Below are 18,329 nucleotides of genomic sequence, written 5' to 3' on the forward strand. Positions count from 1 at the left end.
GTGGTAGTTTCCGGTAAATGCGCAAGGCGCGCTTGTTTAAATCTCCGAGTACTTGGGGCTGTAACTAGAACCCATCTGGAACCTAGCAGAAAGAAGCATAGCAGCGTAAAATGAGTCAAGAATAGATAATATTTTCCTTTCTTTAATATTTATTATATAATACTACATATTTTGCGTATTTTACAATTTCATGAGTTCAGAATCAACACTTTTTTTGAGTGTATTGCTGGCGAGTCATTTGTAACATCAAGGAAGTAAGACGACTGAAAATCGCCGACCTGGGTAGCCTCAATGTGCCGAAAAGGTGCCCAGCGTCTCACGGACCATATTTGCTCGGAAAATATTTGTTGAGGAAAAACGGGTAGAGGCAGTCTGCTGCACACCATAAATGTGATTGTTATCCCTGGTTTTGAGAGAGGTGGAAATACACTGGGGAAGCTAGATCCGTGCCACAGTGCCCAGAGGACTTTTTGTGCAGAAAATTTTAAATGAGTGTGAGTCAGGTTGACATAACACGGGCTGATTTCTGCTGACTACAACTGCTACTGTGAGACGTTTCCTGATGAAAAATTGATTTCACCTGTTCCAAAAATTTCCATTCATGTGTTAGAGCTTCAAAAAGACAAAACAATAAGTTTCAGAAAATAATAATCCAAAGTAATTTTTAAAAACTAAAATATTATATTCATGATTTGATGATAATTAATTCATGAAACGTAAAATTATCACCATCCCTACAAAAGTCTCGGAGCATGTCAATCATTGCACTCAGCAAAATATTTTTTGTTATTAATTCTGACTGTGATTCAGAAAAAAAGTGTTAAAAGGCTGCTAATTAATCCACAAGAGCAATGCAATGCTTGATAAATGGTATTGGCTGTATGAAAGTACTCAGAGTTGACTTAGAAAGCTGTAAACAGTCTGGTGGTGCACCATTTTTGCAATCACTCCTTTCTTCAGAGGTAAATTACAAACAACTTTTGAACAGAGTTGCTTGCAGTGATGGAATATTCTAATCAAGGTAGTTTTAGGTTTCTGCAGTTGTGTGATATCATGGCAGTCATCCTCAGAGTAGTGTGGCATTAGTCCAGTAAAGTATTGTTGTGTCAGAAACAGTGGCGTAGTCAGGAATTTCATTTGGGGGGAAACCAGGGGAGGAAATTTTTGAAAAACAGGGTACTAAGAAGAGTGTTAATTTTAAACTAATTTTGACACTTTTCATGATTTTTCAATATTTTGTTTTCATTTATGAAGGAAAATAATTGTGTTTTTATATTTTTGGGAGGGGGGGTCCAGACGATGCCAGCAGAAAAGCTGGGAGAACTGTCACACAACAAATATGTGCACTGCAAAAAATCGAAAAATATGCTTGCCACAATCCCATTTGTTATAGTATAAGAAGTGAAGTTGCATTAAAAAGTACATTTTCAATTAAAAAATTTAGATATAAGCTGCCTCTTTTATAAATTAAGGCAGGTTAAACTTTCTGTGAATGGTGTTTCATTAAAAAAAATTGATTCAAGAGTATTTTTTTCCTTCTGATTGTAATTTTTCTTGCATTTCCATTTCAGAAAAAGGTCCACCAACAGCAGTGGGAATTCTTGTACACGGTATCAACTCTGCCCTCATGTTGACTGATTTGGTACTGATTGCACATCCTTACAGGCTTCATCACTTCTACTTCCCTGTGACCTTATCAATCTTTTACTCCATCTTCACCATTATATATTTCCTGGCTGGCGGAACAAGTAGAGACAGGTCCACCAAAATCTACCCTCAGCTTGATTGGAGTAAGCCATGGACACTTGCGGTACCCACTTTATTGGGAGCATTTATTTTGGTTCTCATCATACACTCATCCCTCTATGGACTGAGCTTACTTAGGGGTAGTTTGGGTCAAAGACTGAAGCGACCAGGAAATTTCTACGTTACGGAAGGCGAAGATAACAGAGGTGCCAATATTGGGGAGCACGCTTTCGATGTGATTGACAGTAATGGCTTTAGTGCCTCCAAAGGATCAATCTCATCAGTGATAATAAACCCTGTGTGAGGTTGAGGACATTTCCAGTGATTTTGTACATGTTAATGGAGTTGTAGCCAGAATACAACATTCTGTGATATTTTTAAAATGTATTAAGCTCTCCAAAATGTGAGTTTTTTTGTGTGGCTTTTCTTCATCGATCAAAAAAAGATAAATTTAATTATGAAAGAACTCATATATCGCTGCATGGTCTATTTTCCATGCACGAATTTCATTCCAATTTTTTAGAATTACTTGTTGTACTTGAAATATGATGTTTTTAATGTTGTAGGTGGGAATCTAAGCACTTAGCTCATTAAATGGCACAAACGTAGCATTATCATGTTTTGTAAAGAGCATTGGAACAAATATGTGAATAATTGTAAGGAATTTTTAAAATATTGTTTGCTGCATTTTAAAGAGATGCTACTTGTTATAAAGTTCTGCTGTATAATGTAATATTGTTGTCCATACATGTGCTTGGAGTAGGATCTCTTTACATAGCAATTTCAGCCTGAACATATCATGAATAATAGTCGCAGTGTGAGTGTGTGCGTGTGTCGAGTCGTTATTTAAGGTGTAAGTCATTCCAATTTGAGAACTTTGCATTTTATTAGATTTAAATGCTATTAAAAGCAGTTCAGCAAAATTAGTTCAAGTGGTGTATTTTATATCCCCCCTTATTTTTGCTTCCTGATCTGATTCCTTTTTGAATATTTTAAGGGAAGTTGGATGAACTCCTTTTCTATGATGAGACACGTGAATTTCCTCATTTTTAGCAAACATTTCTGAAGAAAAATCTGACAAAAAAGTCGACGAACACTAGTAAGCATACAAACTCTATTACAATTCCCAACAGTTCACACATACACTACTATTGTCGTCCCCAGCCTCAGCATTTGCTGCCTCAATTCAAGGCCACCCAGAAAATCTTTGGAGTAGCTGAAGCCTACCTCCCACACACAGAGACACTGCTACGATGCTTTGGTAATACAGATAGCTAACTGTAGGATTCAGCAAGTTAATGCCCTTGCAGACCTAATATTTAAATGGCCATGGCCAAAATTGTTTGGTCGATGCAGGCTAACTCTCTTGATTGTCTGATTCTCAGACTTTAATAAGTCATATCAAAACTAGTAGGTGACACTTCCAAAATGTGAATTACGTCAAGTTACAAATCACTATGTGCATACATATTTTTTTCAGAATGGCCTCAACTTGATTCCATTTCTGATGGAATCTCTTGTTTTCTTCTGTTCTTAACGCTTTCGAGATGGTGTGGTTCTTTGCTTAGCATGACTGCTGGACTGAGCCCCAAGAGACTTTTCCATCCCTTTTGTACGTAGCATTTTTGCAGGACATTCGTTAAGAAGGGTCTTGCAGATAATCACACACTCTCAGCGACAACCTTTTTCGACCCTTCCTAGCAGGGATTCAGCATTATCTCGGACTACGAGGGTAGTTGGCCTCCCTCCTTTCGGGGTTCATAACCCTACCAGCAGCATTGGTTTGCTGTCAGTCATGCTTTGTTTATGTGAATTAGCCGTATGGATAATTGTTGCTTGAACGTAAATTGCAGACTTTGAATTGAATACCTTGTTTTTTCTGAGAATTGTCGAATTTTGAACATATCTCTACAGTCAATATTAACACATTTAATCCAGCAACAATTTCCATGTTGATGTTTATACGGAAATTGAGATATAAGTTAATATATTGTGGAATTTCATTTAAAAACTGTAAATGCTGCTCATAAGAAAAAGATTTCAATTCTTATGAAATAGTTTTTGAGAAAGGGACAAATATGTACATCAAAAACTGACTGAATGAATAATTGAATGACCGTGCTCCCTTAACACAAAGAGAGGTAATATAAGACGAGGGGTCCGGGGACTTGCTCCCGGATTTCACTCTTTTTGGAAGTCCCGCTTTGTTGGGTCCCGAAACTAAGACTCCGCAAACCCGCCACTGTCATAAAACGGGAGAGTAAGGAAACTTTTATTGATGGCATTCGTTCTCCTCCAAATAAAAATCTCCTATGAAAATTTGCGGCTTTTGTCACCCGAGTCAAAAAACGTCCTGCCGCATATTTTCGTCGTTAGTAGGGAAAGGGTTAATCCTTTAAATGCCAACTCATTGTGAATATATCATGCCAAGATCTCCATTGCCACTTTCAAGTTGCTTAGCATTCCATTATTCATATGCATTATAAAGAAAACAATGAAATAATATCACTTGAATTGATTTTTCATGATAAACAATGAATCTTGACAAAAAAATAAGGAAAATATGAACTGATTTCTGGTGGCATTTTAAAGGAATACAAAATTAAGGCTATGAAGATAAGTACATATGTATCCAAGTCAACTGCATGACTCTTGCACCTTGAAGAGTTAAGAAAATACCTACCATGTACATACATATTTCCACAGTACCATCAACTATTCATACAGATGCATCAATGGACTTAGCTCAGTAAAAAGGATTTAGAAAGATCACTTCCACTTCAATAAAAGTCTGTGAATAATCAACAATTCTTCTCCAATTCACAACAAAAATACATATTTACATTTTATACAGCAGTGGTCTACTTTATAACCCACCTTATATCCTGACATTCATTATAATATCATGAAAATAAATGGCTATGTGTTACAAAACACACAATGCACCATACGTGAGAATGAGCAATTCTATGCATGGATGAATGACCCTGCAGTCAAAAGACATGAAATTTCAGGCTGTGACATATTTTCTATCTATTCTATCCACAAGTGACAGGAAAAGAATATTTTAGAGTCAGAAGATAATGATAAACTGTTAATATCTGATTACTGAAGATTTGTTGGAACACATTCAACTCAACAGTAGTGCCTTATTCACAGGTACCTGTACAGGGCACGAAACATTATCTCTGTAGTTTTTTCTGAGCATATGCAGGGAACTTCCAGAAAGCATTACATATTTCATTAAACTTATGTTAATTAAACTTATTAAAATATGTATTGAGGCAGAAACTTTGAAGGGACCCAGTACTTTAACAAAAACCTAAGCAATAAGCATTTATAAATATATACCCCAGAAATAAATAATGGATACCACATAATTTCAAGCTCAAGAGACTGACGTGACGGCAATATATACTTTGAGCTTAAAAAAGAAACATTCATGCTGAAACATGTTGTTTAGCCAATTTCGGAGCCATATTTCAATTGTCTACAATGAATGTAAGTCAAATACTGGCATGGCATGGCAGTCAGCATCATGAGGATATTGATGGAAAGCTTAACATCAATCACTCAGCACATACTCTTTGAGAAAACAGCTTCCCAAAATAATTAGTCAATGTCCACAACTCTATTTCAGTGGAAAACCTAAATAAATCCACAAAATAATTTCACAAATCAAAGTCACAGAGCAGTTTCGTGGAGATAAACATTTGAAGATGGAAAACGTTCCTTCATGTGATGAACCTTCACTACACCACAAAATAGTTAACCATAGGGAAAGCAGTGGAAAGTTTCTAAAGTGATGTGGACAGAAACAAGGGAGAATTTGACATTTCAAAACCAATAGAAAGCATTTACAATATATACAATGATAAACAGTCACAAACGGTAAACATGAATCAAGTGAATTTAAGTATACCGATTAAAGAAAACCAAACCAAAGCTTATTGAACATGTTCGAGCGTAAAAATCATTCAGTCAGTTTACACATTGTTTCCCTTGCGGGGCAATGCCAAAAACAAACCTTGTTTTATAAGGATTGGGAATTGCTTCAAAGGGTTGAGAAAAGTTTAAATGTGGGATGGAACAATGGTTACTTATTGTCCATTCTTCTAATTGAAAAGGATAATACTGATAAAAGTTTAAAAAATAACAACAAAATCTGACAATTTCAGATAATAGATGTCCACCACGGACTAAAAGGAGTAACAAACTTTAGCATGCGTAATCTTAGCCCTTAGTAATCAAGCAAGAACCAAAAGGTAAAAGAACAGTTGAATAATTATGCGCTGTTCACTAGATTTCAGTAAATAGAGCTCCATTCTACTCACGATGAGAAAAAGATTCATATGCATCCCAAGATTTAAATGGTCAAATGAAGGTGGATGAATTTATGTGATAAAAAGCTTTGAAAAGGAATACATCCCATAAAATATGTAAACTTTGAGGAAAACGTGCAAGGGATGGTCTGACTTGAATGTAAGCAGCAAAATTTCCACTCCAATGGATGGAAAAAAGTCGGAGCTTTAATTTAAATACGTATAAGCAAAATTTAAAAAAACAATTACCATTAATTTTAGAAACACTTTAAAGTTATCTCAATCTTGAGTTAAAATATATTGACAAGCATGCTAAATGTCATTAATGAAAGGCAGCATAATGCTAAATTGGGCCCAATGTTTATAAATAAATATGGGTTCTCTTGTTCCATGTATGGCTTCCATCAACGTAAGGTACCACTGCACAAGAATCATCTAAGCTGGTCATAATTAGAGTGAATCTGTCCTACCATTGATAAAATATAATCCGCAGAAATAAGGTTGCCAAAAATCCAATTAAATACCTTGGAAAAAACACCACAGCTCCATGTCAGCTCACATCATTCCGTGAGGTCATAATGAATTCACAACTAAACGTACCTAGCTATTTAAAGTTCCCATTCAATTAGTAATAGTAGTAGATTAAGCAGGAGTCAGAGCACATTGATAAGTAAAACTGATAAATAAATAACAAAATATTAAATATTTGAAATTTCCTACTCAAAATTCTTACACAGCCTCCATATAACTTACTTTGAACAATTATGTATTTTTTAAGATTGAACTTCTTGGTAGATAAACTGTTGCAAAAATTAATTTTTCCATTGAATATTTTATCAAATAACATCCAATAGTTAAATAGGTTTCCTCCATAATGAAATTTAGTTTCCAAGTGATAAAATCAATCTTGAATATTATGGCAATTTGCATAAAAGTGTAATCATGCACAGTGTTCAAACAATTAAAACCTCAATGCAAACTACGTTGTTTGCTACTCATGAAATCATAAGGATACGACAAATAGTAACTTGCTTTCAAAAAAACTGAAATGAAAACTAAAGTGTCATTTCAGTACTGGGCTAAGTGAATTAAAGGCATTCTTAAAACTTATGCAACAAAAAGAAACCATATTTGGATTCATATAACAAGCATTTCTACATGAATTAGAAAACTCAGTTGACTTAAATAGAATGAACATCAAAAAATACAAGTGACCAGATGAAATTAGGAAAAAAATAAACACGATAAGTCATACTTAAAGAGACTAAAGCAACATTACGACAAAATCTGAATTATGCCTCCTGGAAATTGTTTCCCAGCAAAATTGAAAATTTCAAGTGCCTTAAAATTTAATATTACATACTTAAAGATATAATCAGATAAATTGGCATCATGCGATCACATAAGTTGAAAGAGGGAGGCTTTACCACCGCTAATAACTGAGGGTTATCATTATTCTACCCTCAAGCTGCAAATATTGAATTTTGTAGCACTTCTTGTGGTCAACATTGCCTGGATTGCTCTGCTGAAGGTATTTAATCAGAAAGGCAACTTTGATGCATCATGAGAAGATAGGTGAAACCAAACAAACATCAAGAAAACATTCATTGCAGCTAATATGTCACCCAAAGCAGTATCTTCATTAATAGCTTGCAGGTAAATTATTTTTTCCATAAAATAATTTTCTTAAGGCCAGGTTCATGATTTTAAAATGTCCATGAAATAGCATCATTAATGGAAAACAGTTTGACTCAGCGGGAAAAAATGAGTGCCCTTTAAAAAAAGAACTTACATTGAGATTGCCTAAGGGTTTATCTCACAGAAAGAAGTTACTTTGGCTACCCAGCATCACAGTTTTATTCTTCTACACAGCATCTTCTATTCTCACGTGGTACAGCTCTGATCCAATCTCAGAAGAAAAAGCAAATGCTGTAATTTTCACCCTTGGATCTCATTCTGCCATATAAGTATGTATTAATGAAAAATTAATAATGAGTTTAAAATCAAATATTCATGAAAAAGTTGAATGGATTTCCGATATAATTCTAAAAGGTAACAGAGTCATTGAATTTTAAAAACTGTAAGAGAGGAATGACTATACTGACAAGACAGAATTAAAATCACTGCAATTCAGATGGTCACATCTATGACATCCCCAGAACTATTGTAAAACCCAACTGCCACAAAATAAGCAAAAAAAACATGCAAAAGGAATATCTGCAGCAAATACACAATTTTTTCCAATAAATTTACTTTGAAACTAAACATAAACTTTTTAAAATCAAATCAAAGGTGAGTGCTATGAGGGTCTACAACAACAAAAGTTTAAGCGACAACCAATACCAGGAAAAGACGAAAAATACCAAACCAATATTTCAAATGCCGACTGATTTGTTTTTCACACCATTCTATTTATTCCATGGAACATATATTTTAATCAATGCATTCATTACCAACCGAGAACCATAGGACCTATTCGATATATATAAAAATCCAACAAATATTTCAATGAACCGGCGGTGGAAAATAACAAGATCTTCCACTATATGAGTAACATACACACCGTGTGACACAAAAGTTTCCCACATTCTCGATGGCAGTGGTTGATAGGAATCACTCCCCACAAAAATGCACACGCACTGTTGGTCCGGTGAAAACTGACGGAGAAACTAAAGAGGACTCTTCCTCCCTGCAGTTATGGCAACACCGTTTCTTCCCTACTCCAGGTCCCTCAAGTTAATGGTCGACTCGGGGGGGAAGTCGTGGCTCCTGGGGGAATCCATGGGGGGACTGAGGAGCAGCACTTGGAAACCGGCGGCACTCAGGACCCCTGGCACCAACACCTGGTGCGGATCCAACTGACTAGCATTCTGTTCCTCGACCGACACGTCTAGATGGTCCACATCGCCAACACTGATTACACTCTCTCTTGGCACCGAGCCATCCACTCCATCCACCGACTCGCTCACTCGGAAGAGGGTCCCCGGAAGATCATCCTGAAATTCCCGACAAGTAAAAATTAGGCATGGGACGTTCAAATAGCCGAACCACCAAATACAGTAGATTCCGTTCAATGGGTCCACCGGTTACTAGGGGCAGCCGCTTAATTGGGGCAGATCTTGAAGAACAGAACCCAATAGAGGAATATCCCAGAGTATTCTCCACTTAATTGGGACAGCATGCCGCTTTATTGGGCCATGAGTCGGCGATATAGACTCTATACTGGCAAAGAAATTAATATTTTTTTGTTTTCAGAATACTATTTTTTTATATTTTCCTCCTTTAATTTACTCTTATTTTTCACAAATGTTCCTATTCTTGCCCTATTTTGAAAGCTCTTGATGTTAAACTATCCGCAAGAGGATAGAACTTTTCTTTAATAGGATTTAGTAAAAGACATTCATTCGGCGTCGCCCGAGGCTGTGAAAAATATTTATAACTACATTGTTATAATTCTTAAAAATCATAATAAATTAGCTAAACTCGCTGATTTATTAATCAAATTAATAGTTTAATAAACTTACGTTGCATTATAAACATTCTTCAGCCTTCTTTCTATCATTTCAACGTTTGTTTATGCCCATATACAGGATAGTTCGCCTAATTGGGGCAGCCGCTTAATTGGGCCAAAGTGCACAAGTCCCGATATGTCCCAATTAACCGGAATCTACTGTACCTTGAACAATGACCTATTTACACTATTCGATGACACAAATTCACAAAAAAGATTGGATGCTTTCCCGGCGTATGCTGGTAGTGAAGGCTATAGAGTCCTGAGTCTCAGAGTCTTAGGGCTGAGTCTCAGAGTGATTCAGCCCTGAAGATGGAGTACGACTCGTACCCCAAAACGTCAGCAGCCATGAAGGAGATTACCCGGTGGAGAACTGGAATAGCCTTCACTACACACAAATTAACAACTATTCAAATTTTGAATGTAAACAGACTTACAAAAAATATAGGGGGGGCCCAAACCGGGGATATTGCCTGGGGATATTTTATAAGAAGTGAGTTTTAAGTTTTTTAAGCATTTTAGAAGAGTCATATGATCAGCATTAGAACCCTGATAACTCGAATCTCGATATCCGAACACTCCGGGGAAAATCGACAAGCCTGACACATTTTTTTCTCACACCCACAACGATTTTTTGGGGGGGCTTGGGCCCCCTCAGGACCCATGGAGTCGGCGCCACTGAATGTAAAGCATAGATTTATTTATTTATCTCAAAATCCCCCGAAAACAGCACAATGAGGCCTTTATATGTATCAGGAGTCTTAACAATCATCAACAGACGATCACACACAACCATGTCCCAGTAGGGGCAACTTATCCAGGCGGGACTCGAACCCACGACCTTTGGTATGGTAGCCGATGACTTATCCCCGTCGCCACGGAGGCCGACAAGAATCGTCAAGGAGAAGAGACAGCAAGGTACGTCATGGGGAAACACAAAAAGACTGAAAATGTCGGTAAAATGCTGAAAGTACTGGGATGGGACACACTAGAACGGAGAAGAAAAATAAATAGGCTTTGCGCACTCTTCCGCACACTGAAAGGGGAAAAGGCATGGGGGGAACTACAGAAGAAGATTGAATACCCCAGCTATATTGGTAGGCATGATCACCAATACAAGATGAAATGCCGGCCGCAAAGGACTAACGTAAAGAAATTCTCGTACCTCAACAGGACGATTACGGAATGGAATAGACTCCCTGCAGAACTGTTTAAGCCCTACCCTAACAACGTAAGGATTTTCAAGAAGAGGTGTAGAGGATTAATATTGGAAAATTAATATCAATGAATTTTCAATATTCACTATCTAGTTTCATTTTGGTAATGTATTTCTCATTTGCAATATTTTTGTTTTTCTTTTTATTTTGTATAAACTGTTACCACCTGGCAAATAGCCAACTTGTAACTTGTACAATATTATAATAATTTACCGAGAAAATAATAAATTTAAGAGGGAAGTCCAAGATGGGAGGGGAGACGGCCATAATACTGTTTAACCCTCTTAAAAATGGTGTTACTAGCAAAAAGTGCCGTCGTAAATTTAAGAATTATGTAATGAAAAAAAAAAGATCATCCATGATTCTCTTTAAATCCATTGACAATGAAGGTTTGCACTTTAGGTTGGTTCAATTTCTTAATAATATTTTCACGAAAACCTATCATGGAAAGTAAGCATTGAAATAGGTAAAATGCTGATCACTCCACGAAAACAACATTAAGAAGAATGCATGCATGCTTTCAAATGCACCCTAAATTAGCTTTCATGACACCCTGTTATATGATGAAATTTACTATCTACATACATTCACTAATTTTAAAATAATTGTTAATTCTATATTTAATTTAAGGTTTGCAATAAACATAGTAAAGCATCACTAATGAGATAACCTTCAAGATGCATATACTTAATAAAAAAAACAAAAGAATAGCGGTGCTCGCCATGTGCGGAAGTTTTCTGTAATCATGAATGACAGCTGATTAGGATTTAGGAGCCCCATTGATGTAGAACGACTTGAAAAGTGTGCAGCGTTTACTATTTTAAATATCATTTGCATTTAAAATTGGTGGAAAAAGCATATTCATTATTCGGTAATTTAGTATTGGATATTTAAAATTCACAAAAAGTAAAAAAAAAAATGAACTGGTAAACCATAAATGGGATTTTCCCACACATTTGACAGATGGTTTGAGGGCTGCCCACACGGTGATGTTAGGTGCAAGTTGCACCATGCAAAATATTTTGGGCGAAAGTAAATGATTCAGATGGGAAAAAAAATTGGAGGGGGTGGGGGGGGGGGGGGAGACTTTTAAAATGCAAACTTCATTCATGCCAGTGGGAGAGAGGGGGAACTTGCTTTTTTTTGGGAGAAAATGTGTTCTCAGCATTGGCCCCCCTGGGTGGTCAGCAAATTTATCGATTAATTTCTTAGCTAAATACCAAATTCGGTACAGAAATCAGGAAAAGAACTGCGTTAACCAAGGAGGTGTTCACGAATAGGAAAGGGTAGATGAGAGGATTGCTATAATTAGGAGTTAAAAGAAAAGGCTAGTGAAGAGTCTGATCTGAAGTGTAGTGCTTCAAGGTGAAGAAATGTGGATGCTGAGGAAAACAAGAAAATATGGATGGCATTTGGGATGTGAAAGTAGAGAATAATAATTACGTATAATAAATTCATTTATTGTTCTAGGAGGGACACCTTTGGAACATAGTATCAATTTACAATGGCTTGCGAGACAATTAATAAGGAAATAAGCCAATCACACAATCAGGAAAAAAATAAGGGAAATTGTCGTAGGACTTTTTAACAATAGACATAAAAATAAAATCATTATCATTCAACTATATGAAAAAAGAACTGAATTGCTTCTTCCAGCACAAAAATGAACATTAAACATATCAATAAACTAATATATGAATTGACTCAGGCTGTGACAACAAAACAAAACTCAGTAACAAATGGAGAAAGTGAAGAGGAAGAAAAAAAATGAGGGAGAGTTAGAGATGGCGGAGAGCTAGATACGCAGCAAGTAAACTTCTGAGCGAAATACGTAAGGGACAGAGGGTTCAAATGAAGTAAAGACTAAGTGGATAGAGTATGTTAAAAACCGCTTAAGATCAAAACTGGCAGAGCGAAATTCTAATTATTTGAAATATGATCATGTGAAGCCACCTTTTAGGTGAACCACATGGTTCATCTCGCAAATCCCAGCTCCTTCTGAATCTGCACACCATGTATTTACATCAACTTGGAAGCTCAACTACGTTTTGCTCTACATACACTGACAACCAATTTTGGCACTACATACACTGACAACCAATTTTGGCACTACATACACTGACAACCATCATGGCTGACTGCCTTTACCAGAACTAAACCAATACATCACCACATAACTTAGAATTTAGAATATAATTATTATAATATAATTATTTATAACTTAGAAATACCTCAGGTATTTATTACTTCCATCCATTTTCAAGAGCCAAAAGCCAATTTAAAAAAAAAAATTGGTTCAACTCTTTGCAAAACTTCATTCGAATTTGATATTATTCAATTTCCTAATATTCTTCATTCTAAAACCTAAAGGCTAAAATTAAATGTCTTCACTTAAAATGTGTATCTTATAATAACTAAGATCTAAAACAAATTACCAATGCATAATCAATCTATAATTCATGAATTGTGAACAACCTTTGCCACTACAATTAACATTAAATCATTATTTATCCAAGTATATGTTGCTTCGACTCATCCTTCCTCTTGATAATACAAATTTTACTTCCCACGGTTTTTGTTTTGATATTCTTGAAGACATATATTTAATTATCATTTCTTAAAAGATGCAACCTGAAAAGATATCACAAAAATCCTTCAAGTGAACTGATGTTGACGAGGAAATAAATGAAAAATACAGTTTTATATAAAAATGAAAGGGTAGCTTGAACAGAATTAATGCATGGGCAAATAATTATATTTTCAGGCCAACATTAATGATAAACTACTTTACACAACCGACACCAAAAAATGGGTTTTTAGCACTATAATTTCCAGAATAGCTGTCAGAACTGAAACTTTTCCCAATATTTCCTTTAAAAAACGACCCCCTATTAGGCATTCCCCTCTCTACATGATCACTACTTTTTAAACCAGTGTTGCCAATCAGAGAAGAAGTTATTATATACACAAAATATGAATTTCATCACATGAGGCCTAAAATCATCCTCTCCTAAACTGATGCATTTTCAAAGGCTTAACACTAATCATTGCTCAGCAAACTACATTTCTGGGGACCAACCTGTAGGAGAAGACAGGGTGATGGCTCCCGAGGAAGAACGATATCCTTGGAGGGCACTCCAAGAATACTTGCGGATCCAGACTCAACGACAGTGTCCATCACAGGATCCCTTGATGAAGAACTTGACTGTCCACTTTCCCCATCCCCACTGGCATCACTTGTAACCTCAGTGCAGTCTGTTTCGTCTCCTTGCTGGTTCTGCTTACGTCGGGTCTCCCTCTCCCGGACAATGTCGCTGAAAGTGTAGCTGGTCCTGGCAGAGCCATCTTGATCCACAAAAGCACTGGTGTCAATCAGGACATCTTCCTTCTCTCCCAGAGCAATGGTGGAAATGACCTTTAAAAGGAAACAAGGATAAGGATGAATGATTAAAAACCACAATGCCCATATCATAGCATAATAGGGTGGTTTCCTATTATTTTTTTATTGCCTAAATCGAAAAATTATTACTCCTGGGTACGTATTTCACGCTTTTAGATTTTTAAATGACGATATCTATTTTTCTAAATTAAATGAAAAGTGAAAATGCGACGGGTAAGTATGAATGCCGGGAAAACTCCGTGTGACGTCGTTCTGGTTCCCGCAGCCGCAAGTGAGGTGACCTTGGGGCGAGGCTCTGAGCACTGATACAACGCAGGATGCTAGCAGGTAGCAGAGTACCATGCTAGCTGGTAGCGCTTGGCTTAAATAAGGATTATTAATGAAGAAAACAAAGAAAACTTTCCGACCTTAGCCAGTTTTAATAGGTGACTATTAAGACATGCTTCCCTGAGCTCTGTGCCTCATGCATGCATTGGTAACCTCAGATGATGTAAAACTCCTATCTACTCGTATAGAAACTAGGTCCCTGTGACGTCATGTGGAGTGGCATCACATGGGCGCCAATCTGGTCTTTTTCAAATGAGGATAAAAACTGACCCTTGACATTCGTCTAAACCGGTATTTCTAAAACCAAATAATTTGTATATTATGAATACACTAATGGTGGGTAACGAATCGCAATCAATGACTTTCGTTTTCTTTGATGAAGGAAACTACCCTATTGGCCAAATCAGGGCATCTAGCAATAATTGCTCTTGAAAATCAAAGAAGAGTTAATGCTCAATGGTATATGACCATTTGCTTGATGGAAGTGATCACCAAGCTTCGGAAAGATAACCCAAATCAATGCATTACGCTCCATCATGACAATGCAAGCTCACACACCGCTCGAGTCACAAAGTTGTTTTTGGAACAGCAAAACGTTGGAATTCTTGATCATCCTCCATACAGCCTGGACTTCAGCTCCGATGATATTTTCACATTCCCCAGAATCAAGAATATGCTTCCGGATGTCTAAAGAAGTGGTTGATGCCCACAAAACAGCCATTTTGACTACCCCTACTTTGGAATGGAATAAATGTTATAATGACTGGTTCCATTGAATGCAAAATTGATTTGACTATAGTGGAGAGTACTTTGAAAAACAATTTAAAAAATTGTGTTATTGCACCTCTTGTAGTTTTCTTCATTCCCGACACTTAAAAGGCTACCCTCCTACATGGTATGAAAATTCAATTGATTGTTAGAAGCATGGTTGTATATAAATTTGTGGTTTGAAGTACTACTGGAAACCAATTTGATTTTTCACCTTCTTAAATAGTCATTTTCATTTCCGATTCTTGGCTTAGAATTGAGGAATCGAATCAACAAATCACTAATTATGTATTAGGTACAAAACACTACTTCACAAGAAAAAGGTTCCTCTACTTAACGATTTCCCCAAATTTATACTTTTTTAAACAGGGTCTTCAAAAAGGTTAAATGTTTCCAGTCAACAAGGCATATATGTATGTACCTTAAAATTTCACAAGATCGCTAAATTATATAATTACCCCAACTTTCAAACCTAAATGAATAGAGGAACAACTGTTGGTAGCAAAGGTAACATTAATAAATCCCAAATGCAGGAATTTTTAACATGATGAGATTGTGAATAAAACACTTGAAGAATGAAAATTGATGTCTCATGCCCATTAATTGCTCTGACAAAAAGAGCTTCTCAAGCAAAGAAGGCAATGTTGGTGGTGGTTCTCGGGTATTGCTGTGTAGGTAACATTTTCACTCAACGTTTCACTCCTACTGGGAGCGTTATCAAAGTTAAATTAACCACCACCAACATTGATAAAAGAAGCTGCGAAAATCTTCATACGAAAAACTAAGAAGGCAACTTGTAGTCGGTGTCTATCCTCAACTTTTCACTGCTCTAAAGCATAAGATAACTGACACATTCATGATTGCATACAAACCCAAAATTAACAAAATGGTAAAAAAATACTATAACTATCACTTGGATGCATGACTGGATGATGTGACATCCTTTCGAAAATTTAAAATACAGTGAAATGTCGTTATTATGAATGCCAATGTAACGAAATATTCAGAATAACGAAATTATTTTCCATCTCCTTGACATTTCCTATATTGTTTAATGTAAAAGGGTACCAGTTTAACGAAAAGATTTTTTTGGCTGAAAATCAGTACGACGAAGTCATTGGTGAACGATCATTGGTAAAACACAGTGTGCTAAAAAAATGACTGATTTTTTTGAGAAGTGAGGTGTGTAAATAGATTTGTGTACAGTGAATGTAAAAAGTGTCTATAATTTGACATTCTCCACCAAGGAGTAGTTTGTAAATAGTGTCAATAATAACATTTATGTGCAATGGACATAAAAAGTTTTCAAGCCTGTACCTCGTAGTAAGCACCATCCAAGATACGATTGGTAAGTACATGAATATGATTTTTGGTTATTTTCAATTGTATTAGCCAAAATATGTATTTTGAATGTTTCATAAAGTGTTTTTTAATGCACTTTCATTCGTATGGGTGTCATGCGATTTTTTTTGCACATTTGAATGCAATGAAATTTCAGTTTAACGAACGTATTTTGACGGTCCGTAGGATTTCATTATAAAGACATTTCACTGAACATGAAAATCAAATTAGACAGCTATGACTCAGCACCGGAGTTACAAGAAAGGTTTGACTGAAGAGTCGAACAGGATTTACTCACTGGGTTCTCATCAAGCTGGGGTGACGCAGTCAACGTGCTGTCAACTTGTCCATTTGATCTGGTAGCAAGTAGTTCAGTCAACGGAGCAACTGAAATTAGAAGTTAGACAGGTAGTTCTAAGAAACAAATTTTTTAGCAGTTAAATTGACCATTTTTTTATCCAACAGGTACATAGTAATATATTATGCCCCACAAAATTGCTCTAATACTTGGCTTCTGATGATATTATTATTCCCCATCACCACCACTTGCCCAATCAGCTGGTGACAATCAGTGGTTACTCCTCTCCCACCCCTCCTCTCATTGGATTTCCTATCCCACAGCTGCTGACGGACAAACACTGCCGCGACAGGCTGTCTTATGCACTAACCCTATTCACTTCTCTTGCTTCACGTCACCCACTTTGCTCCGCCTGGAGTATAATTGGATAAAAATCAATGCATCACTCTCCCATGATGATTTTCCATTTCTCTTGGAACAGTTAATCTGGTTTCGCAAGTGGCAGCTTCTGTCGCCCTAATGACGGCAATGGATCCTACCATTGCTTCCGGCAGCATTGATGATTGATTCTACCATTCCCTATCCCTACCCCGTTGGCAATCATGAGGCTCCTTAATCATGGCAGTGCCTCCTTACTTTTTCCTTTCCTCTTCTCCCTCTCTTGAGGTGTGGGCGTAAAAGTAACTGAATTATGTGCCTGGCCTCAAGAGTGTATATCCCCACAAGAACCACATGGTTATTAGATATCCTGTGATTAGAAATATTCAAAAGGTGAAGCCTAATTTTATGGCCAAATATGGTGTTACTCTTTGCAAAAGTGGTGTTATTTTAACAACATAATGTATATTAATTAAGTACTTTCCTCGTACCAGGCCGACCAATTACCTCCAGGTTCATTAAACCATTGACAATGGAAAAATATTAGCAAAATAAATCCTGCATTGCAAACTGAATGAATAGACATGCCATATAGTTTTCAAGGAAAATACCCAAAGGAGGGGTAAGTCAGCCCCTTGATTTTTTAATTGAAGTAAAAATATTTGAAGGCAAATGAATCCTACTGGATTATACAAAGAAATTGCAGCAATTATAAATCTTGATCACTATTCATAGAAACCTACTCTACTTGTATTCACTATGGAATAGTTCTTTACATGTAGAAATCAAAAATTTCATTATCCCAGTTAGGCAACATTGCTACACGGGCGAATTCTTGATGTTAACTCAACGAAGGTCTGAGAGCGACTGACTGAGGCCATGCCTATTGTCCGCTGATTGGCAAAGGGAAACTCACGTGCGGAGAAACTTTCCCTTCCCTCACCCCCACTCGCTTGAGCCACACCAGGGGCCGTATTCTGTAACTCCAAACCGATCGGTGCGGCACCGATTCGTCGGGTGC

The 18,329-nt window shown here is 36.6% G+C and overlaps 2 protein-coding genes across 6 annotated transcripts in view; one reads left to right on the top strand and one right to left on the bottom strand.

The window, feature by feature from the left end:
• The window catches only part of LOC124157419 (protein rolling stone-like), a 179,629-nt gene extending 176,957 nt beyond the window's left edge, over nucleotides 1-2,672 (top strand). For all 4 annotated transcript variants that reach the window (XM_046532115.1, XM_046532116.1, XM_046532117.1 and 1 more), the window contains exon 6: nucleotides 1,572-2,672. In XM_046532115.1, coding sequence (XP_046388071.1) covers nucleotides 1,572-2,050 — 479 coding nt within the window. In that variant the 3' untranslated portion in view covers nucleotides 2,051-2,672. The remainder of the gene's footprint in view (nucleotides 1-1,571) is intronic.
• Nucleotides 2,673-4,544: 1,872 nt separating this feature from the next.
• LOC124157422 overlaps nucleotides 4,545-18,329 on the bottom strand; it is a 43,518-nt gene continuing 29,733 nt past the window's right edge. Inside the window, exons 9-12 of one of the 2 annotated variants that reach the window (XR_006864593.1) lie at nucleotides 16,931-17,019; nucleotides 13,876-14,211; nucleotides 13,232-13,427; nucleotides 8,980-9,064 (exon numbers count right to left, since the gene is read on the bottom strand). Coding sequence is in view for 1 of the 2 variants with exons in the window: in XM_046532119.1 (XP_046388075.1) it covers nucleotides 8,786-9,064; nucleotides 13,876-14,211; nucleotides 16,931-17,019 (704 nt within the window). In the remaining variant the exon portion in view is untranslated. Of the gene's footprint in view, nucleotides 9,065-13,231; nucleotides 13,428-13,875; nucleotides 14,212-16,930; nucleotides 17,020-18,329 lie in introns of both variants that reach the window. The other variant, XM_046532119.1, reaches the window with a different exon arrangement.

Source organism: Ischnura elegans, chromosome 4, assembly GCF_921293095.1.
Source record: "Ischnura elegans chromosome 4, ioIscEleg1.1, whole genome shotgun sequence".
Classification (NCBI taxonomy): domain Eukaryota; kingdom Metazoa; phylum Arthropoda; class Insecta; order Odonata; family Coenagrionidae; genus Ischnura; species Ischnura elegans.